General features: G+C 36.7%; 1 protein-coding gene across 3 annotated transcripts in view; it reads right to left on the bottom strand.

Moving 5' to 3' along the window:
* The window catches only part of USO1 (USO1 vesicle transport factor), a 91,492-nt gene that overhangs the window by 24,500 nt on the left and 43,141 nt on the right, over nucleotides 1-23,851 (bottom strand). For all 3 annotated transcript variants that reach the window (XM_078068773.1, XM_078068774.1, XM_078068775.1), the window contains exons 6-11: nucleotides 23,459-23,561; nucleotides 23,249-23,304; nucleotides 17,606-17,726; nucleotides 5,833-6,011; nucleotides 2,168-2,308; nucleotides 2-90 (exon numbers count right to left, since the gene is read on the bottom strand). In XM_078068773.1, coding sequence (XP_077924899.1) covers nucleotides 2-90; nucleotides 2,168-2,308; nucleotides 5,833-6,011; nucleotides 17,606-17,726; nucleotides 23,249-23,304; nucleotides 23,459-23,561 — 689 coding nt within the window. The remainder of the gene's footprint in view (nucleotide 1; nucleotides 91-2,167; nucleotides 2,309-5,832; nucleotides 6,012-17,605; nucleotides 17,727-23,248; nucleotides 23,305-23,458; nucleotides 23,562-23,851) is intronic.

The following is a 23,851-nucleotide window of genomic DNA, read 5'->3' as shown; positions in this document are numbered from 1 at the left end:
CCTTGGTGGGTTTGAAGGTGCATTTACAGAAGCAAAGTAGTCCTGGTTTACTTGGTAGCCTCGAATAACTTCTGATACAGTATTAATGGTCTATTTAGGGGGGAAAAATAACAATTTAGAGAAAGTCAAGGAAGAAAACCTGTTTTCAAAAGAAGAAAATGTTGTATCCTTCTGTGTTTTGCTTTTAAATGCCAAAATTCAGACACCAAAAAGAGCAGTGACAGCATTACAATCTTCTAACACTTTTTTGAAATAACATTTTAAAACATTAAGCGTAGGCCTTTAATTAGAAATAATACCTGACTATAAGCATTTAAAATATCAAAAAACTAAAATTAATAGTATTCTCTGAGAGACAATCTATTTCTACAAAATAAGGATGCTTTAGGATAAAATTAGAGAACAAACTTAAAATATAAAAATTAAAATTTCAATTTAAGGATGAAGTTGAAAATACCTCCAAGAAAACAGAATAAAAAGACAAACTAGGGTCACAGAAAGTCCAACAATCTTTTAATGGAGTTGCAGAAACAGAACATAAAAAAAATTATCAAGAAATATGAAAAAACATTCTCAGAACTGAAGGACACATGTCTACAGCTTGAAGGGGGCCCAGTGACTGCCAAAAATAATTGGGGAGGACAAAAAAAAAAAAAAGTCTGTAGTACTGCACATCATCAGGATATTTCAGGAAACGAAAAAGAAGGAGAAGATCCCAAAAGTTTCTAGAGAAAAAAAGGTTACATAAAAAGGATTAAGATTAGGGGCGCCTGGGTGGCTCAGTCGTTAAGCGTCTGCCTTGGGCTCAGGTCATGACCCCAGGGTCCTGGGATCGAGCCCTGATCGGGCTCCCTGCTCAGTGGGAAGCCTGCTTCTCCCTCTCCCACTGCCCCTGCTTGTGTTCCCTCTCTCACTGTGTCTCTCTCTGTCAAATAAATAAAAATCTTTAAAAGAAAAAAAGGATTAAGATTAAAAATGGCTTCAGATTTTTTAATGGCAGCACTGAAATGATGTTCTGAAAGTTGAATGTTATGACTTCCAACTCTGAATCCATACACAGCCAAACATCAGAGTAACTCTGAAAGTAGAGGAATGACATCAAAGAGCTAAGAACAAATTCTCTTGCCATTTACCTTTCTCAGGAAGTTAAGTAAACTAGGATAATGAGCCAAAAGGTTGGGGGGGGGGGGTAAAGACATGGCCTGATAACTAAGGGATTTAAGTCAAGAGAAAAGTAACAAGAGCTCCTAGGGGGCTGGTGAAAAGTCCCAGGACAAGAGATGTGCACAGGAGAGAATAACCAGCCCATATTGGAGCAGATGGATGGAAGGCTCCCAGAAAGAAAAATGCCTGGGATGGAAATGACATGTTAAGCATGTGATAATACTAATATGTAGGCACACAGAAAATAGGTAAGATGAAAAAAGAACACTACTACAACTCAGGAAAGAGAAAGGGATATTTAAAAAAGATATTAGGGCTCTGGCTTAGCAGGGAACAGTATTTATATAGTCATAAAATTATAAACCCTGATTACTGATTTAAACACAAATTACTGGGGTGACAGAAAAAGTAAAGTGAGAGGGTTATACAAAGGGGAAGCAAGACTTAAGTCAGGGAGGAGTAAGGCTAAAGATAGAGGTTTCTGTTATAGAAATTTTATTATCATCTGTTCTTTTAAGGTACATGTGTTAATTTGAGAAAAATTTAAAAATAGTTTAAGTAAACTCAACCTTTCTTTTCTTCAAACTAACTTCCTTTTCTTATTAGGTAGGAAACAAAAAATGCCAAACATCAGGGAAAAAGAATTTACAATTCTAGGAATATGTAAGACTACTTAAGTCTCAAGTCTTATTTGACTAAGTCATACTGTTCTCAAAATTGAAAACATAAATCATACTGTGCATTCCTGTTGAATACAATAAAATTAATGAGAAATCCTGTAAGCTTTCACATTATTTATATACTATTAAATTTGAGGAATGAGTATACCTTTGGGGCTGAATACTGTCATCATTATGCTGATTACGTTTTAGGAGGCTCAATAAGGAATTTAACATGTAAAAATGGTTAACTTTTACTGTTTTTCCTTTAGCTGACATCTACTTCTTCTTAGGATTCCCGATTTCAACTTGCACTGAGTAGCCCCTGCCCCCACGTTGTTTACCTCAGTGAGGATATCAGCAGGAACTCCAGTAGCCATGAGGATGGTGCAAAGCTGCTGCAGTAAGCCGCACTGGAACATAGCTTTCTGGCAGCTGCTGGTAGCACCAGGGGGGTTGGTGGGAGACACCAGTACACGGACAAGCTGTGCAGGAGAGAGAAAACAACATTTGTCTTTTAAAGATTTGAAAAGTCTTGAGGGAAATTATCTATATGAACAAGAATGTCTATGTCTCCTTCAGGTCACTGTGAACTCCCAGAGCACACTCTGCCTCTGTCATTTTTGGATTCCAAAGAATGAGCCCAGTATTTATAACATAGTTTAAATTCAATAAATGAATGAATGAATAAGGAACAGGGTGGTATATTTCTTATCAAAGCAAAGATGAACTACCTAATTATAGAGTAGATCTGACAACAGAGTGGCTTGAGGTGTGATATATTCCCCTTCAACTGGAGATACTTAAAGAGAGACTAAAACTAACAACCGAAGATTTACCCGGTACAAGATTTATGCATTAGGCAAGGGGTTGGCCTCACTGATTGTAATGCTAATTAAATCCGTATAGCTCTACGAGTAGTCTGAACTTGAATACGACATCTGAGAAACATAAAAAACGTCATCCCAAATATGTTCAGCACAGATCTTCAAAATAATTTTATATGTATCTTGTATTTTAAAACTACACTCATAGGTCTACGTATGTACAAAGCCTTATATATTAAGATCAAATGGGAAATTTGTGATAATACTTTATTAAGAGGGTTGATTAAGGGGCGCCTGGGTGGGTCAGTTGGTTGGATGTCTGTCTTTGGCTCAGGTCATGATCCCAGGGTCCTGGGATCAAGTGGCTCAGGTCATGATCCCAGGGTCCTGGGATCAAGCCCCGAGTTGGCTCCCTGCTCAACGGGGAGTCTGCCTCTTCCTCTCCCCCTGGCCCTCCCCCACTCATGCTCTCTCTCTCTCTCCTCTCTCAAATAAATAAATAAAACCTTTAAAAAAAAAAAGAGGGTTAATTAATACACTGATGTCACTAGAGAGAGGCTTTAGGATTACCTATTGGTTTAAATCCTTAGACCTTTCCAGTTAGGCCTCCATGGCTTTTTGTTTTTTTAATTTATTCCCCTCTTATCCTTACGTGAAAGGGAAAAAACACACACACACACACACACACACACACACGCACATATAGATAATATATATATATTTAAAGCAAATATCAAGCTAGATGTCATTTCTCCCATAAATATTTCTATATGCATCTCTAACTAAAAAGGATTACCGTACCTAACGAAATCAACAATTCCTTAATATCATCTAATAGCAGTTGGGTATCTTTATTGATGATGTAAAAAAAAGCATTATCAATTTTCTAGATGACAGAGAAGTAGGAAAAGGTGATTGAAGAAGGAGGGAATACTTAATATAAGGATAAGAAAATAAGGGAAGACTTAATAACAACATTCAAATATGTAATACCATAAGGAATGAACTTGTATTTTCCCAGAGAGCAAAACAAGGGAAGTTTGTAGAAGTTACATCAAGGCAGACTTTGACCCATTATATGGATTAAGTTTTTAATAACTAGAATTACCCAAAAATGAAAAGGATTCTCTCATAAGGTAATGAGCTTTCTGAGAGTAGCTGGCAGTATCTGTCCAAAAAATGGTCTACAAGGGTATACATGCCTGTAGGAATAGGAGGCAGAACTAGTCATAACACTATCATTTCAGGACAAAATTAAAATGTTTTATGACTAAAAAAATTTTTGAGACGATGCTTCCCCCAAATTTAATCTGTAGAATCTGAATAAAATATCCTTAAACACATCAATTTCAACTTAGAGAATTTTAAAAAATCAATCATGATTTCAAATGCAATGATGACTAGTTCCACTTAGGATGTTATCTATCCAAATAGGACTATTTATCACCATTTTTGATGCATTTTCATTTGGTGTATAATAAAGAACTGGAAGTATAAGTAACATACATAAAGCTACAAAGAAATAGCACTGGAACCGACTGAAAAGCAGAAGATAACCTGTGGCCTGTGAAGTCATGAATGTATCAACTACTCAATTTTTGAGATGGAGAATATATTAAAGTGAATTAAACTCAGCTTCTTTATTTTGAAGTTTACTTTCTTCAACATTTTATTCACTTTTTGTAAGTCAAGAGTACTTAAAGAAACAATTTACTACGTACCTAGAATTTTTTTGTTGATATTCAGTACTCTAGTCTTTATTTTTTTGGGTAAAATAATACTTTACTTTTTAAACAGTGACATTTTCTTCAAAAATAATTCCTTACATAGTACCTTAAACTATAAAACACAAATGGACTCCTCCAGCACTTTAAATTTTCACTGCTTGGCAGGATATATATATAACTTTTTTTGCACATCACCAGATCCCTTCACTCTGTCTAATCACATTTTGAAAGGTACTTTTCTAGAGGAATTTCCTTTATTAAGAAAGTGGTGTTGGGCAAAGATATCAAGCTTACTACTTGGGATGCTAATTTGAAAGTATAAAAAACCAATACAGTCTTGAAATGTGTTATACCGACACATGAAAATAGAAATGATAAAGGGGGGAGTATAAAATAGGAAGATTCTACCCATGTGCTCCCATAAAATATCGTCCTAACTGTTCTTAGGTATATTCTATATAGGGTAACTATAATTTGTTATCTAAATTGGGACAGTTTAGAAGCGAAAGAGGACACTGTTATAGTAATTACAAAATGAATACTATCCTGGCAAAATGGGGCATCTGGTCACCCTAATTATCAATCAACCCTATATAGCCAACTCCCAAGGCATGCAGAAATATTCAGACTCTAATTACTAGAGAAACTATCCATCTAGTTTTGAGGAAAACAACTTCAGAGATGGAGGCACAATTCAGAGATATTCGAAGACCCACAAGAATCACCAGAGAGTCAGTAAGTTGGGAGGCTAGTGTATAAACTTAAGGATTGAGAAGTAATAAAGGAATAAGTAAGTAAAATACTTCAAAGTATTTCATATATTCTCTGATGGAGAAATCATTTGGGATCCTACTGTCTTCACTTTTACTATCCATCACCACTAAGCCTTCACCATAAAGCTTAAATAAAATTACAGGTGATGTGTCAGTTTAACCCGTATCGGATTTAAAACAGATTATTAATCTTTGGGGGCAGGCACATTATCATTCATTTCCTAGCAGTCAGTGCATAGCTCCCAGTAAATGTTTACTGAATGAATTTATTTGCTGAATGTAGTATTCTGAACATTAAAACCTTAATTGAAGAAATCAGATTTTAAAAATTCAAATCAACAATCTAACCTATTATTCTTTGGGTGCAAAACCCATCAGGACACTATATATTTGGATTTGCTTTAAAATAATCCAGCAGGACAAGAAAGGGGAATAAAAGGTGAAACAAAATTGCCAGATGTTAATAATTATTGAAGCTGAGTGATGGGTGTATGCAATGGGAGGTGGGGGGGAGGTTAATGGCAGAGGATCTCTGAACATAACTGTAAATCTTCATATTAAAAGATTCTTTAAAGCCCATCTGAAACCAACTCAACATCCTAAATTTATCAAACACAAGCAATTTTCTTTGAAAGGAACATTGTCAAAATTCTTATCACATTTATGTCTAACTACAGTATACCTGTAGCATTACGTGCAGATTAGTCACTTTCTGTGCAGACCAGCCAGAATTTTCATCTCCAACATGAAACCAAGGTTTCATACGTTGAATATATGAGCCTTCTTTAAAAAAATTTTGATTGGAATTGTTGTTTTTTAACAAGTTTTGGAGCAAAATCAGACAATCTTCCACTACTATACCTGGGAAAAGAATGTAAAATGGAAGTGTTAAGGCTGATAAAACCTGAAGGAAAATTCAATCCCCAAACACTTTTTGCTGGGCGGGGGCGGGGAGAGGGGGTCCAGAGGGAGAGGGAGAGAATCTTTTTTTTTTTTTTTTTTAAAGATTTTATTTATTTTAGAGAGAGACAGAGACAGAGACATGCACATGCCTGCGTGCAGGGGAGGAACAAAGGGGGAGGGAGAGGGACCAGCAGACTCCACTCCATGCTGAGCTCAGGCAAGGCTCAATCTCATGACCCTGAGATCATGACCTGAGCTTGAGTAGAAATCAAGAGTCGGAAGCTTTACTGACTGAGTCACCCGGATCCCTCCACCAAACACTTTTAAAGACAAATCCCAAGCTCAGCATTTCTTCAGTACGGCAAGGCAGAAAGCCTGTTCTGACTCCTGATGGCCACAGGCCACAAGCTGTGTGCTCTTTCTCATGATCTCTTGACCACTCTGTTCAACTATCCACTCACCTCAGTAACTCATATTTTTCTTCAGATCCCAGATTAAACATCAAGACCTGATGACCAGGCTAGTATCACCAGCTACATGCTTTCACAAAAGCCTGCTCCTTTTATTATGCTGTATCTGTCTTCTCCATTAGATTATAATTCATAAAGACAGGAATGTGAATGCCCTACTAGGATACAGTGACTTACTCTGTCCTCAGCAGAGACAGAGATATCAGATCTATAAATATCAGGTCACTATTAAATATTCATTGAATGAATCAACCATATTTTACTTAATCTCTAAGAAGCACCTGACATTGCTATCTTGATGTCTCTTTCCTGAAACTTACTCTTCCCTTGGTTTCTAACACACTAACTACTCTCTCTTCATTTTCCTTACAGATCTCTGGCCACTCTTCAGGCTTCCTATCATTCCTAGTTCCTCTTCTCCATTTATTCCTATCTCTGCTTACAACATACTATTCTATAGGGTACTTTCATCCACACTACAGCTTACACTGTTATCATGGTTTAAAGCTCGCCAACTGATCTCTACTTTACCAAGTGCTAGTTTAACCAAGGATCCGTTTCCTCTGTTAAAAATATGATTGACACTAGATGTTCACAGCTAATAGGTTCCTCTGTATAGTACATCCACACTTTTACTCCTACTAATTGAGCTTTATGTTTACAAAAATCAGTTGCTTTTTTTTTTAATTAATAGACTTTATTTTGGGGGTGCCTGGCTGGCTCAGTCAGAAGAGCATAACGACTGTCGATGTCGGGGTCATCTGAGTTCAAGCCCTATGTCAAGTGTAGAGATCACTTAAATAAATAAAACTTAAAAAAAAAAAAAGACTTTATTTTTCAGAGCAGCTTAACAGTGTTTTGTAGAGAAATTTTCAATGTTAAAGAAGTCCCATGTATCAATTATTTCTTTCATGGATCATGCCTGGATTATTGCACCTAAGAGTAAATTACTTTTGGGGGCGCCTGGGTGGCTCAGTCGTTAAGCGTCTGCCTTCGGCTCAGGTCGTGATCTCAGGGTCCTGGGATCGAGCCCCACATCGGGCTCCCTGCTCTGCGGGAAGCCCATTTCTCCCTCTCCCACCCCCCTGCTTGTGTTCCCTCTCTCACTATGTCTCTGTCAAATAAATAAATAAAATCTTTAAAAAAAAAAAAAAAAGAGTAAATTACTTTTGTAATTTACAAATCTACCATGCTATCTGCACTAGTTATTAATTAACTGTAATATAAATTGTCAAATAATAGTCCCCTCTTATCTGCAGTTTCACTTTCTGAGGTCTTATCTGTGATCGAGTGCAGTCCAGAAGCAGATGATCCTCCTCCTGATTTAGTGTCAGAAGGTTAATAATAGTAGCCTAATGCTACGTCACAATGCCTACATCATTTACCTCACTTCATCTCATACATAGTTATTTTATCATTTCACGTCATGACAAGAAGCAAGGTGAGTACAGCACATTTTCAGAGACAGAGAAAGTAAGATCACATTCACGTAACTTTAATTACAGTATATTGTTACAATTGTTCTATTATTAGTTGTTGTTAATGTCTTATTGTGCCTAATTTGTAAATTAAACTTTATCATAGGTATGTATGTATAGGAAAAAACACTGTATATATAGGGTTTGGTACTATGATTTCAGGCATCCACTGGGGGTCTTGGAGTGTATTCCCTATAGATATGAGGGAATGACTATATAATAGAGCTATTTTTATAAAAACTAAGTCTTTGGCAAAACTCAGTGAAAGCCAAGTCATTAAGAATAGTTGTTGTTATATATGGGTAATGCAAGTCTAAGAAACAAAAAAAGTAATTGTAAAAACCCATAAAGATCTTGCACTTCAAAGAAGCCAAAAATCAAATCCTACATGATGTATTATAGATGTGATGTAATAAAGATGCACAAAGGTGATGGAAAAACTCCTATTAGTCCACCCATATTTGAAGAAAACGTTCTGGCCCTAACTCCAAAGATCAGTATATCAATGCAAATTATTACATTTAACTTGAGATAAAATGTTTAAGGTGCATATTTTAGATTCTTTTTAAAATCTCTGATTTAACCAGTCCTGATCTCCCAAGTTAGAGGCTTCCTTACCTCATACTGCTGAAACATGTGGGTCCTCACCTTCTAAGGAGGAACCACTGTATCTGTCTCTTATGCAGGGCCATAAATCTCTATTAAATAAGATCTGCCATTAGGACCATCTGAAGGCTCTGGAGGAAACAGAATGTCAAAGCCCTCACTATAACTGGCAGGCCTTCCCTCCAACGTGCAAAGTGAATTCCAGAGCTTTGAAGGCCACCATCAGTTACAAGGAGCCATTAGAACTTAGCAATCCTAAAGACTAGCTAATTCTACCCTGCCTTAAAATTCTGTTTTCCTTGGTCACCTCTGAAAATATATACCTCGCTAATCACCTACGCACTTCCATTTTCTCATCTTAGAATGCTTAATCTCCTTTCAAACTCTTTCAAGATGCTACCCCAAACTCCCAAATATTGGTTAATAAAACCTACTATAGCCTCAGTCACTTCATTTTTTTTTTAAGATTCATTTATTTTGGAGAGAGAAAGAGTGCACACAAGCAGGGGAAGGGGCAGAGGGAGAGGGAGAAGCAGACTCCCCACTGAGCAGGGAGCCTGATGCAGGGCTTGATCCCAGGACCCCAGGATCATGACCTGAGGCGAAGGCAGCTGCTTAACCAACTGAGCCATCCAGGTGCCCCGAAATGTTTTTTCCTTTAAAGAAGCTGCCTTCAGTGCCTGGGTGGCTCAGTCGGTTAAGCGTCTGCCTTCAGCTCAGGTCATGATCTCAGGACCTGGGATCAAGCCCCACATTGGGCTCCCTGCTCATCAGGGAGCCTGCTTCTCTGTCTCCCTCTGCTGCTCCCCCTGCTTGTGCTCTCTGTCAAATAAATAAATATATAATCTTTAAAAAAAAAATAAAGAAGTTGCCTTACCTTGTAACATTCTAAAGTGCAGGCAGTTCATGCTCTCAATCCCATGTACCTGAGTCAGAATGTGGAATCTATGATCCTCCCAGCCCAGTGTACTTTCCAGAGACCATAGTTCCTCTGCCTTCTCACAAAATCGCCTGTTTCCTTGAGGATCAGGCCATCTGCCCATACCATCTCTTACCACTCCTAATTGAAGTTATGTAACAAAACTGTGGTCACTACTCCATTCACTGAAAGCATTGCTGGCATCTAGCTCAAAATCTTCTTTCTCTACTTCCTGCTGTCCCTCTTGATTTCAGTGACAATCCATCTAATACCTGGACTTCTCAGTTCTTGGGCTCATCATCAGAGAGAATTCTTACTCCATTACAAAAACCTCCCATCTTTTCCGCTCAAGTATTCTCAACATATCTGTTCTATGACTTCCCTGAGACTTTCAAACCATCAACAAGTCTTCTTTCTTCCTTTTTAGGAACCCCTCTGTCTTTACTTCCTTCCCTATCTAGCTTAGACTATATAGATCTTCATTTCTTCACTCTGGAGATAATAAACTAAGTTCTCTTGTCTTACTGTCTTTTCATAGTAACTTCCTGGAAAACACACAACCCTGTGAAAAATTAACTGCTTGTTTTTTTTTCCTCTATCACACCTAGGCAGCGGAGTATGGGGAATGGGGGGACAGAATCACTTCATCAAGCTGTGTGCAGTACTGGAAAATCACAGTGAAAACCCTCAATGGGGCTTTTATCCCTGCCTGGAAATCTTCCTAATTACAACAGTCAACTAACTCTCCTATTCTCCAAAAGACTTTTTATCTTCTCCATAATTCTCAACTGTGTCCTCCTCTTTCACTCTTAGCATATGACTCTATTTTCAATTCAACTTCCTACCACCAAATCTGAAAAAGGACCTACATCTCCACCTGTGCCTTCCCCATTATGATGGAAGATGTGCTTCTTTTCCTATCTTAAAAGCCAACTCCTACCCCTATTCTGGATTCCATTCCTTCCTCCTTTTTTAGGTATTATGTATCACTGATTGATCATCCTCTCTCTCTCCTGTATCTCCCTCTTCTCAACTTGCTTATATTGGTTGCAGTCTCTTTTTTAAAGAAAAGACCCTCATAGATTAAAGGAGAAAAATAATCTGATGATCTCCATAGATATAGAAAAAAATTCACTAAAATTCAAGATTCATTCATGATAAAAACTCTTAGCAAAAATCAAATTTAATGGTGAGACATCAGTATTCTTATTAAAGCCAGCAACATTCAACACTGTATTAAAGATTCTAATTAGTGCAATAAGACAAAAAAGAAAAGTGGTGTAAGAATTGAAAAGGAAGAAAAATGATTACTTTTTTTTTTAAAGATTTTATTTATTTATTTGACAGAGAGAGAGACAGCGAGAGAGGGAACACAAGAAGGGGAGTGGGAGAGGGAGAAGCAGGCCTCCCGCTGAGCAGTGAGCCCGATGTGGGGCTCGATCCCAGGACCCTGGGATCATGACCCAAGCCAAAGGCAGACATCCAATGACTGAGCCACCCGGGCGCCCCAAAATGATTACTTTTATAAGCAGAAAATATGATTATCTACACAGAAAGCCCAATTAGAACTAATGGTTTAGGGTCACCTGGGTGGCTCAGCTGGTTAAGCGACTGCCTTCGGCTCGGGTCATGATCTCAGGGTCCTGGGATCGAGCCCTGCATTGGGCTCCTTGCTCGGCGGGAAGCCTGCTTCTCCCTTTCTCACTCCCCCTGCTTGTGTCCCTCTCTCTGTCAAATAAATAAATAAAATCTTAAAAAAAAAAAAAAGAACTAATGGTTTAATAAGGTGGTTGGACACAAGATCAACATACAAAAATCAAGTAATGACCAGTTTGAGAATGTAAAAGAAAAAGATCCCATTCATATGGTAACAAAAATGGTAAGATGCCTAGGAATCAATCTAATAAAAAAGGTGTAACACTCTTTTGCTCAAAATTATAAAACATGACTGGGGCGCCTGGGTGGCTCAGTTGGTTAAGCGACTGCCTTCGGCTCAGGACATGATCCTGGAGTCCCGGGATCGAGTCCCACATCAGGCTCCCTGCTCAGCAGGGAGTCTGCTTCTCCCTCTGACCCTCCTCCCTCTCATGCTCTCTGTCTCTCATTGTCTCTCTCGCAAAAAAAAAAAAAAAAAAAAAAAAAAAAAAAATTATAAAACATGACTCAAAGATCTGAAAGAAGATCTGAATTAAGAGATAGACCTGGGTTCATGAATGGGAAAAGTCAATGCATGAAGATGACAATTCTCCTTAAATTAATCTGTAAACCCAATATATTTCCAAAAAAATTCCAATGGGGAGGGTTGGCTCATGGGTAGAGCATGTGACTCTTGATCTTGGGGTTGGTAAGGCTGAGATCCACACTGGGTTCAGAGGTTACTTAAAAAAAAATTATATATATATATATATATATATATATACACACACATATATATATATACATACACACACACACACACTTATATTTAATATATAGAACTTAATTAGTGAACAAATTTCATTCAAATGGAAGAACAAAAGGAAAAGGCGTGTTAAGGCAATTGAGAAGAGGGCTTCAGAATTCATCCAGATGATCAAAATATATTTCTCAGTTATATTTGATCTTCATCCACAGTTCCTGAAAACCCTTCAGAGCCACAAAGGTGAAATGGGTATCTTGCTATTTATTAATGAAGGTGATTTTGGGACCCCACTTAAGGGTGGGCACTGGCTGCCAGTAGGACCAGCCATGTGACTATAGGGTTGGAACTTTCAGTGCCCCCAAGAACTCTCCCCACCTCCAGGGAGGGGGGAGAACCTAGAGGTTGAATCAGCTAATGGCCAATGACTTAGTCAATCAAGAATTTTTAATGAAGACTCCATAAACAACCAAGAGGACAGTTTTTTGCTCCTTTTCAGAGAGCCTCCACACTTGGGGAACCAGAATGCTTCCATGTGTCATTGAGCTGGGACCCAAGCTTTGTGAGGACAGGAGCTCCTTTGTTCAGGACCTCCCCCTATGTATCTCTTCATCCGGCTGTTGATTCAAATCCTTTAATAAACTGGTAAACGTAAGTGTTTCCCTGAATTCTGTGAGGTAGGTCAGAAGCATAGGTAACAGCCTGGGGCTTGTGACTGGCATCCTAAGGGGGAGAGTGGAGGGCAGTTTTGTAGGGCTAAACCCTCAACCTATGGAATCTGATGCTATCTGTGGGTAGACAGTGTCAGAACTGAGTTGAATTCTCAAATACCCTGCTGGTATCTAATGCTGGAATTGGATCCGGGAAGTAGACAATATAAAAGATTTTTCCTATATTCTAATAGATAAGAGATATTATGAGGTTTAGTAATCAAGAAAGTGTGGTTTTAGTGCAGAGTGAGACAAATGTAACAGAACAGAGAACTCAGAAACAGCCCTTCACACATATGGATGTTTGATTACAAATCTTATACCATCATTCAAATGCAAAATCCATATTAATTAAATGTAAAAGACAATTGCAAAGCCTTTAATAAAAGAAAATGATGGAAACACTCTTTACAACCTTGAGGTAGAGAGAAATTTTTAAAATAAGACACAAAAGCATAAACTCTTTTTAAAAAGCCAATATATGGGGGCACCTGGGTGGCTCAGTTGGTTAAGCATCTGACTTCGGCTTAGGTCATGATCTCAGGGTCCCGGGATCGAGCCCTACATCAGGCTCAATGCTCAGTGGGGAGTCTGCTTGTCCCTCTGCCCCTCCCCCTGCTTGTGCATGCTCTCTCTCAAATAAATCAGTAAATAAAATATTTAAAAAAAAGAAAATGCAATCTTTAAAAAAAGCCAATACATGTGATTATGTTAAAATTTTAAACTTTAATAGAAACACTATAAACAGACTAGAAGAAAATAATATAAACATGAATAATTAACAAAGGATTAGTATCCAGAATATATACTCTCAGTAATCAACTGGAAAAGGAAAAACAATCTTACACTAAAATGGGCAAGCAGCTAATTCAGAGGGGTAAAGGACAAATCAACAAAATCAGGGCGTAAACTCCCATGAAAATATGCTTAATCTCATTAGTTTACGAAATGAAAAGTGAAAATCTCAATGAGATACCATCTCACACCCATCAAACTGGCAAGCAAAGACTGACAAGAATGTGAAGAAAAAGAAACTTAAAAACACTGTTGATAGATATACAAACTGATAAAACCACTTAAGAAAGCCATTCGGCAATATGTGGTAAAGACGAAAAAAGTGTAATTCTATTTGTAGGTATACAGTGTAGAGAAACTTCATATACAAGTAGACACATAAAGACCATTCGCAACAACAGTTTATATTAGCAAAAACAGATACAGCCTGTCAACTCAATAAAAAAAAAAAGATCATAAGGGCACCTGGGTGGCTTGAGCCTTCTGCCTTCAGCTTGGTTTGTGATCTTGGGGTCCTGGGATGGAGCCCAGTGTCAGGTTCCCTGCTCAGCAGGAATCTCCTTCTCTCTCTCCCTCTGCCCCTCCCCCCTGCTTGTGCGCACGCTCTCTCTTTCTCTCAAATAAATAAATAAAATCTTAAAAAAAATAGATCATAGAATATTCATACTACTGAATAAAACATAGCACTTAAGGGGCGCCTGGGTGGCTCAGTCGTTAAGCGTCTGCCTTCGGCTCAGGTCATGGTCCCGGGATCCTGGGATTGAGCCCCGCATTGGGCTCCCTGCTCAGTGGGAATCCTGCTTCTCCCACTCTCACTCCCCCTGTTTGTGTTCCCTCTCTCACTATGTCTCTCTCTGTCAAATAAATAAATAAAATCTTAAAAAAAAATATATATATATATACATATAGCACTTAAAATGAATAAACTAGAGGGCGCCTGGGTGGCTCAGTTGGTTAAGCGACTGCCTTCAGCTCAGGTCATGATCCAGGAGTCCCCACATCGGGCTTCCTGCTCAGCGGGGGGGTCTGCTTCTCCCTCTGATCCCCTTCCCTCTCGTGCTCTCTGTCTCTCTTTCTCTCTCTCAAATAAATGGATGAAATCTTTAAAAAAAAAAAAAAGAATAAACTAGAGTAATATGTACCAACATGGATAAATCTCAAAAACATAATGTTGGATAAAAAACAGCAAGTTGTAAAGTTATATTCAGAAGGATGCTTTTTATCTAGTTTGAGAACATGCAAAATAATGCTATATATGGTTTATTAATATATGATGTGTGTGTGTGTGTGTGTGTGTATGCAGAATCACACAAATACATGTTAAAAGTATAAAAACAGGGGCACTTGGGTAGCTCAGTCGGGTAAGTGCCCAACTCCTGATTTCAGCTTAGGCCATGATCTGAGGGTTGTGAGATTGAGCCTCACATTGGGCTCCACGCTCAGTGGGGAGTCTGCTTGGGATTTTCTCCCTCTCCCTCTGCCCCTCTCCCTACTCATGCAGCCTCTCTCTTTAAAATAAATAAATCTTTTTTTTAAAAAAAAGATTTTATTTACTTATTTGAGAGAGGGAGAGAGAGCACAGAGGGAGAAGCAGGCTCCCCGCTGAGTAAGCAGCCCGAAGCGGGGCTCGATCCCAGGACTCTGAAATCATGACCTGAGCCGAAGGCAGACGCTTAACTGATTGAGCCACCCAGGTGTCCCTAAAATAAATAAATCTTTTTTAAAAAGTATAAAAACACTCATTGAATGGGAAAACAAAATCAAAATACTGTAATCTTAGAGAAGGAAGGCAGAATAACAGTTCTACAAAGACTTTGTTATAGTTATAGTTTTATAGAGAATGAGTTATATACACAGGTCTTAACTCTGTGTTTTATTTCTTAAAAATCTAAAACATGTATAGCAAAATGTAAACGTTTAATAGAATTGGCTGATTGGTGCACAAGGGTTTGTTACACTATTTCTTACTGTTTTCTGTATGTTTGAAAAATGTTTCATATGTCAACAAAAAATTTAAGAGGATAAAAAACATTCCCCGTCAACCTCCAGTTCCTATTTACCTTTCTCCCCCGACTTCTCCAAATTCGTTGCATGAGTTTTCTCTACTATTCTATTTTCCCATTTCTAACACGTTCCTCTCACTGCAATATGGATTCTGAGGCAACCACTATACACAACTGCTCTCCCCAAGGTCATCAATGATGTCCATGTTCCCAAAGGTACATTTCTGCCCTCTTATTTGACATCTCAGCAGCTTCTAACAATGCTACCCACTCCCCAGACCCTCCCACAGATGTTTTCCTCTTGCCTCTCGGCCCTCAGTCTCTTTTACCAATACTTGCTCCTCTCTACTATTCCTTAACTATTAGTATTGCTCAGGTTTTTGTTTTAGCACTTCCCTTCTCACTCATTACTCACCCTAATGTACTAATCTCATCTTTTATCTCATTTATCTAACTTTGTTTCATCTATCACCTATCTTCTAGACATGCAAATCTTTATCTCCAGGCTGGCCCTCCCCTCCAGATTAATATAGCCAAATGTCATCTATACTACTCAACTTGCTAATCTCACTTCAGTCAATGCAAATAAACTAATTTTCTCTTTCAATCCCAGGGCTAGGTTTTTGGATCAACCTCTCACTAAAAACAACTAAAAATGCTGAATTAAAAAACAAAAAAGCCTCAGGAGCAATGAAGAGTTGACAGTTTAGCAAGTTAACAATGATAGGAAAATGGGTATCTTAGTGAGGTAAAGAAGTATAAATACCTTTTGGCTGGGAGTATATTTCTCAATCTTAAAAAATCTAAAACTTTCATTTTGACAGACTCACATGGCAGAGGGAAAATAAATCAAAGCCAAGAGCACATACAAGGTGGGAAAGGAATCTAACAGAAAACTCTCCACTAATAAGCTGGGACTTCAAAGGGCTATATCCTCAGCATGAGAATAACCAAAAGTTAAGTAGTCCTCATAGATCTTACAGGCTGGGTTTGAATTGCCTGAGTGGTCTAGGGAATCTCAAGCCTTAAACCTGGATTAAGTTGATCCCAGATAAACTGCACTGCCAGGACTTGGCAGAAACGACAATGTTTTCTCTAAAAGAAATTACCTCCATCCTAGGCTTCAAATTCCTATGAATAATTCTGTTAAGTACAACACAACACTTAATCAAAGATAATCATGCACAAAGAAAACATTGAACAATGCATAAGAACCAATGGAGCAAAAGTTCCAGATCCACAAAGACTTAAAATATTGGGATTATCAGACAGAGACTATGAAATAATTATTTCTTGTGTTTGAAGAAATAAATAGTTAAGTTGAAAATATCCGCAGATATTTTGTATTGTACTCAGCCACAAAAAAGAATGAAATCTTCCCATTTGCAACGACATAATGGAGCTAGAGAGTATTATGCTAAACAAAATAAGTCAGTCAGAGAAAGACAAATATTGTATGATCTCACTCATATGTGGAATTTAAGAAACAACACAGATGAGCATGGGGAAAAAAAAAGACAGAGGCAAACCAGAGACTCTTAACTACAGAGAATAAACTGATGATTACCAAAAGGAAGGTAGGTGGGCAGATGGGTCAAATAGGTGATGGGATTAAGGAGTGCACTTGTCATGATGAGCACTGGGTGATGTATGGAAGTGTTGAATCACTACATTGTACACCTGAAACTAATATTACACTATATATTAAGCAATGGGAATTTAAATAAAAATTTAAAATAATAATAAATAAGTAAATGTAGGTGAAGAAAGAATTGTTGAAATAGATAACAGGTCAGAAATAATAAAACGGAATAAAGCCTGGAAACACCAAAAGATGGAAAACACAGAAGAGAAAGTAAGATAAAGTGAGAGTCAAATCAGATGACAGAGAATTGATTCTGAGTTTAGAAATAAGACAGGAGAAAATGTAGCAGAGCAGTGTTTGAAGAGAGATGGCTGAGATTTTCTAGAAATGATGAAACACCCCAACTTAGATTCCAGAAGCCTAACAAATATCAAATAGGATAAATAAAAAGAAATCCATACTCCACAAACCATAATGAAAGAATATAAAGTACGAATCCTCATTTCTCCCTCTAATCGCATTCCCTAAAAGTTAACAATTTAGTGAGCACAAAAGGAATCTCTTTAAATCAATCTCCTCATACTATACCTCCATCACTGTTCCCCTCCTCTGTAATAATGTCCAGTAGTCTCTCAAAAGCATTTTCAAAAGCAACAATTTTCTGGATTGCTCCATTGCTTCTTGTTAGCGCCTGCAGTAGTAACACACCCTTATGGAGGAAAACAAAGATAACGTTTAGTAGAGAACAACTTTTACAAGACATTTAAAAACCACAGAATTTTAGAAGTGCAGGTATTTCACAAGTTTGACTCTTTCACTTTATAGATGGGGAAAAAAACGACAGATAAGGTGAGCAATATGCCTCCCTAAGATTATAGACCTCAAAGGGACAGAGCCTACACTAGAATCCATGTCTACCAACTCCTAATTCCATTCTCTTTAAACTGCACAATATAAATGTACAATAATTCTTACATATTCATCAAGCATTACTTAGCTTTAATTGTGCTTACGAGAGCTGGGAATAATTATATGTCTTAGGGATGCTTTTTTTTTTAAAGATTTTATTTATTTATTTGAGAGAGAGAGAGCGAGAGCACAAGCAGGCAGAGAGGCAGGCAGAGGGAGAAGGAGAAGCAGGCTCCCTGTGACATGGGACTGGATCCCAGGACCCCGGGATCATGACCTGAGCCGAAGGCAGACACTTAAACGACTGAACCACCCAGGCGCACCTCAGGGATGCTTCTGTATGTGCTTCACAATAGCAATGGTATGAAACTGTGAATTCAATAATATAAATCTTCAAACATCATCACATTCTAGCAGAGAAAGTTTATATTTTCCTGTAATTATCTGGCCCCTAAATTCCCGAGACTTGATTCTAAGTCAATAGAAAAAAGATGCATAAAACAACTAACAGTAGTCTTTGCTTGATTCTTAGTTTTTCTCAGCTCCTTTAAGCTGGATTTAGCTTATATATTCTGCAACCTCTTCATTATCATTCAAGAAAAACTCAGTTTCCCATTTCTGTTTATTTCACCATTAAATAACAAGTATTTTGTAACAATACCATTTTCTGTTTCTTTGAAATAGCATTTTTTATGAAAAATGTTTTGTTTTGTTTTGTTTTTAGGAAAAAAGCAGGTATTACTTAAGAGAAAGAAGAACAGCAAAGGTGTAGCTCAAAAGTCCTAAAAAGGCAAATTACCTTATTGAGTAGATAAGTATTCACATAAGACCAAAAAAAAAAAAAAAAAAGCCCATGGCTTTACTAGACTTGTTCTACTCATTTTTCTGGCTGTCAAGTCTCAACAGTGAGATAAGAGAAAGGCAAAAGTAGTCATTTCTAGGTGTCAAATTCTCCCACTTAATGCTGCCAACTTGGGTTTAACTGCTACCAAAGGGGGGAAAGAATACAGCAGAAAGAACATTAAGGCTCTGAGTTAAATAAAGTGGGTTTTAAAAACAGTTGTCCTACGTACTTGTTGTGCAACCTTAAGCAAATTACGTAAATTCTAAGTCTTAGTATGCCCATATGTAAAACAAGGATAATATCTTTGTTACAGGATTTTTATTAGAAGTAAAGGAGATAAAATAACTTCTGTGGAAGCTACCAGGTTTATATGTATATAGTACTTATATTTTAAGTTCTCTTTTTTTTTCTTTCCCCCAGCTTTATTGAGATATTGACATAGAACATTGTGTGAGTTTAAGGCGTACAACCTGTTGATTTGAAACACTTACATACTATAAAATGATTACCACTGTAGTGTTAGTTAACACCTTCATCACATCACAAAATTACCATTTCTTTCTTGTGGTAAGAACATTTAAGATCTACTCAATTAGCAACTTTCCAGTATATAAAACAGTATTATTAGCTTAATATTATTATCACCATAGTATACAATAAATCTCTAGAGCTTATTCATCTTATAACTGGCAGTTTGTACCCTTAGACCAGTATCTGTCCATTTCTCCCACACTCCAGCCCCTAGTAACCACCACTTACTCTGTTTCTGACTTTCTATCTTATTCTTTTTTTACTAGCATTTTTTTATTATGTTAATCACCATACATTACATCATTAGTTTTTGATGTAGTGTTCCATGATTCATTGTTTGTTCTCAACACATGTTCACTTATTTTTCCTGACTATAAAGAGATACATTGCTCTAATCAAACATATCCACTAAAATGCTATTAAGAACAAAAGTATACTCACCAGTCATTTAAAGTAAGTGGATACCAAGTCCTTACTTTAAAAACTGATAATTAAAGGCATTTATTCATTTATTCTGCTTTTCATGTATGAACTATATTTCAGGGTAACAAATTGGACTACTCGATGAAGTTCTTCTTTGCAGAAGCTATAAGATTATAGCTTAATACATGTGAAATAATGACAGAATTACAGAAATCATCATTTTGCAATTCTTAACAAAATAACTGATTAAAGCAATGATCATTAATGGATGATCAGATGTAATTGATGAATCTGATGTAAGGTTGATAGAGAATTTACAATGGAGAGATCCAAATCAAATCCACTGATCACTAAAAGTGAGACAGCCAGATATTACATGTTTCCTCCTGTGTTGCAAAATTAAGTTCACTGTATCATTTAGGAAATACCCTAGCAAAAAGGTGAACCAAAACCTAATCAAGCCCTTTAGATAAGTTAACAGATATAACAATCAAATGTAATAAGAGAACCCTGTCTGGACCCCAATATGAAAAAAACAACTGTAAAAGATATCTTTGAGACAAATGGAAAACCTGAATATGGAATGGTTATCTTATTGAAACTGAGGGCTAAGACATCATTGTTAACTTGTTAAATGTGATAATGGCATTATAGTTATATCAGGATATATATAGTATGTATACTAAAAGTTATGTAATGGTGAAATTATATTGATTGTTTCAATGTTTTTAAATATTCCAGTCAAAAATAAAGGACAGTGGTGAGAGGAGAGGTAGATGAAACAAGTATAACAAAATTTTGAAAACTGATGGGTTTAAGGGACAGGTTTGTGTGTTTGTGTGTGTTTACATTTCTCATAATAAAAAATTAAAGAATGGAATCTATCTATCTAAATCTATCACTTAGGAGTGAGCAGGTAGTTCAGTTTTTCAACCTTCCCTGCTAATTTTTAAGCACTAAGTAACATAAATAATTAGGATAGTGTCAGTGCACCTATGGTAAATGACCAACTAATTCTCTAATCCAGATCAAAATTAATGTTTCAAATATAAAACAAACTGGGGCTAAAAATCTTTACCGATACGCACCCAGGGAAGCTAGTCAATGTTGACAACTACTAAACTATTATTGAGTACAATTAGAAAGTTGATTAAAAAGAAAAAAAGCAAAGAATTTTTAAAGAAGAATAAAAAAAGAGAAGACACAAGAGGAGGAAAAGGGTAGTATATTGTTTCAGGTAGTCACAGAATGCCAATAAGAACTACCAGAGGTGCCATTTAGTTGCCTCTGGTTGCTGGTGTCAACTGAGGTGTACCATGGTGTGTTATATAATGTTATGATAGTAATTAGCCACAAAAATTTCAAATGAATAGGTTTACTAAACCCAAAGAAAGGATGGCTGTAAAACATAAAAACCAAGAATCCAGATGTTAAAAAATATATATAACTCAATCCCTAATCATAAAATTAATGAAAAGCAACATAAATAGAGAATCATTTTATCTGTCTCAAATAAAAATTGAGAAAAAGGCGGGGCGCCCGGGTGGCTCAGTCGGTCAAGCATCTGACTTTCTATCTCATCTCAGGTCTTGATCTCAGGGTCATGAGTTCAAGCCCCTCACTGGGCTCCATGCTGGGCTCGAAGCCTACTTAAAAAAACAACAAAAAAACCCCCAAAAAACAAAAATCGAGGAAAAGGTTAAGAGCAGGAAAAAAGAGTAGGGGTTAAAGGAAATGGTATATTTAAGAACCAAGCTAATACAGTTTTACACACACACAAATTCTATCTGAAAATGAAAATAATGGTAATGATACTAATAGCAATCCATGAAGAGGGAATTTCCTTATTAAATGATTTATATGGTGGAGCACCTGGCTGGCTCAGTCAATGGAGCATGTGACTCTTGATCTCAGGGTTGTAAGTTCAAGCCCCATGTTGGGTGTGTAGAGATTACTTAAAAATAAAATTAAAAAAAAAAAAGGTAAATAAATAAATAATAAAATAGAATGGAATGGAAAATTTTTTAAATAAAAGGTTTGTATGGCATTATCTTATTTATACTGAGGGCCAAGAGAAGAACAGAACAACAACATCAAGTTTAAGATATATAGTAATATTTTAGTAAAGGAAAGATGCTCAAAATTCCTAAGTAGCTGGGTACCCATCTAAATAAGACAATTCTTAAAAGAATAATAGAGATTTAAAAATGTCCCTCTCATCAGTTACATTACCCTATTATTTAACCCCTTATAATACTGCATTGACATATATACTATAAAATGTTAAATACAAAGTTAAAAAACTGTATGTGAACTAGAGGTCAAGAGCACTTCACTTGTGTCTCTGCTCTGCCACTAACCAGTTGTGAAGCTAAGAGCAATCCAAATGGTATTTACTAGCAGTAAGGATGAGAAAGGCACAGGCCAGTTACCATATATACAAAAATGAACAGACATCACTAACAACAAATCACTTGGTTTTCGTAAGTCTTGGGCTTCTCAGTGTTAATATGGAGAATGAATTAACTTGATATGCTCTCCTGGCTCTAGAATTTAATTTTAAAAGGATTTTTCCAATTGTTGTCTAAAGTATTATGTCTAGGGGTGCCTGGCTGGCTCAATTGGTGGAGCATAAGACTCTTGATCTCAGGGTTGTGAGTTCGAGCCCCACACTGGGTGTGAAGATTACTTAAAAATAAAATCTTTAAAAGCATTAAAAAAAAAAAAAGTACCACAGTCTTGACCAAGTTATAGATAACAACCAGAAAAATGTTCAAACAACAAAAAAATACCACATCAATACAAAATATTCAAACTTATATGCAAATAATAAAATAAATCAGAATGGAAAATAACTCCAAAGCAAATCATGCTCTATAGTTAAATGCAGATTACAAGGAAAATCCTTTGAAATGCATATTCAGTCAAATGAGGGTGAGAATTCCAAATGCAATGCTTTAAGTTTACACAGTTCAATGTCTGGGGATGTTTCCTTTACTTTTTCTGAAAGCAGAATTTAGTGTCAATATAGCCTTTCAAAAGAAGATGAAAGAAATCCTAAACTTGTGGAAAGGCATAAATTTGAATATGAAAATCATCTGTCTACACCAAAATACTGGATAGGCAGGAAACAAAGAAATAATGTGGTCTTGTATATAACTTAAAAAGGTCTAAAACAGGGGTGCCTGGGTGGCTCAGTCGTTAAGCATCTGCCTTCGGCTCAGGTCATGATCCCAGGGTCCTGGGATCAAGCCCCACATCGGGCTCCCTGCTCAGGCAGGAAGCCTGCTTCTCCCTCTCCAATTCCCCCTGCTTGTGTTCCTGCTCTCACTATCTCTCTCTCTCTCTCAAATAAATAAATAAAATCTTTAAAAAAAAAAAAAGTCTAAAATATTGGCCAATACCTCCAATTTCCAAATCTAACTTCTTATGACACTGAATAAGGATCAACAAAGATTTCATCTGCAAAGAGAGGGGAAAAAAAAGTTGCACATTCTTAGACTTCTTTTTCGAATTTAACTTACATCATTACGTATAACTTCCCTGGAATCTGCTAGTAAGTCCATCAATCTTGAAACACCTAGAACATATAACCATGTGAAAATTAGTGGCAGATCAAAAATACAAATAGTGATTTAAATTATGCAATTTATTAACACATCATTTCAGTCCCCCTCTTTAGGAATGATCCTCACTTTTAAATCAAAATTATTTAAGGAAGATGAGTCACTTACCCATGGGACTGACTAAAATAATTTGCTGCACCTGAGGTCCTAGTTGTTTTAAAAGAGAAGTAAGAAGCTTCACACCAGGCCAGCGGACATGGAAATCAAACTCCTGCAACATAAGTATTTAAAATATTTAACATCTGTAATTTACGTTTTTAAGAAAAACATTTTTTTCAATAGTGGTATTAAAAACTACAAACACAGTTTAGCAAACTTTAAAAAAGTAATTTAAGAAATAAAAAGAAAATAGTTAACATAAATTGATTAAACTTGGTAAGGTAAAAATGGAAATAAGCAGACAATACTTTAACAAATTATAGAGTCCTTAAAACATGCATGTGAATCTCTTGCAATGATACTACAAATTTCACGACCTTAAAAAGGTATGTATATGTTGCT

Source organism: Halichoerus grypus, chromosome 3, assembly GCF_964656455.1.
Source record: "Halichoerus grypus chromosome 3, mHalGry1.hap1.1, whole genome shotgun sequence".
NCBI classification, from domain to species: Eukaryota; Metazoa; Chordata; class Mammalia; order Carnivora; family Phocidae; genus Halichoerus; species Halichoerus grypus.
Note: the sequence above shows the minus strand (reverse complement) of the source record. Positions and strands in the feature narration are given on the sequence as shown.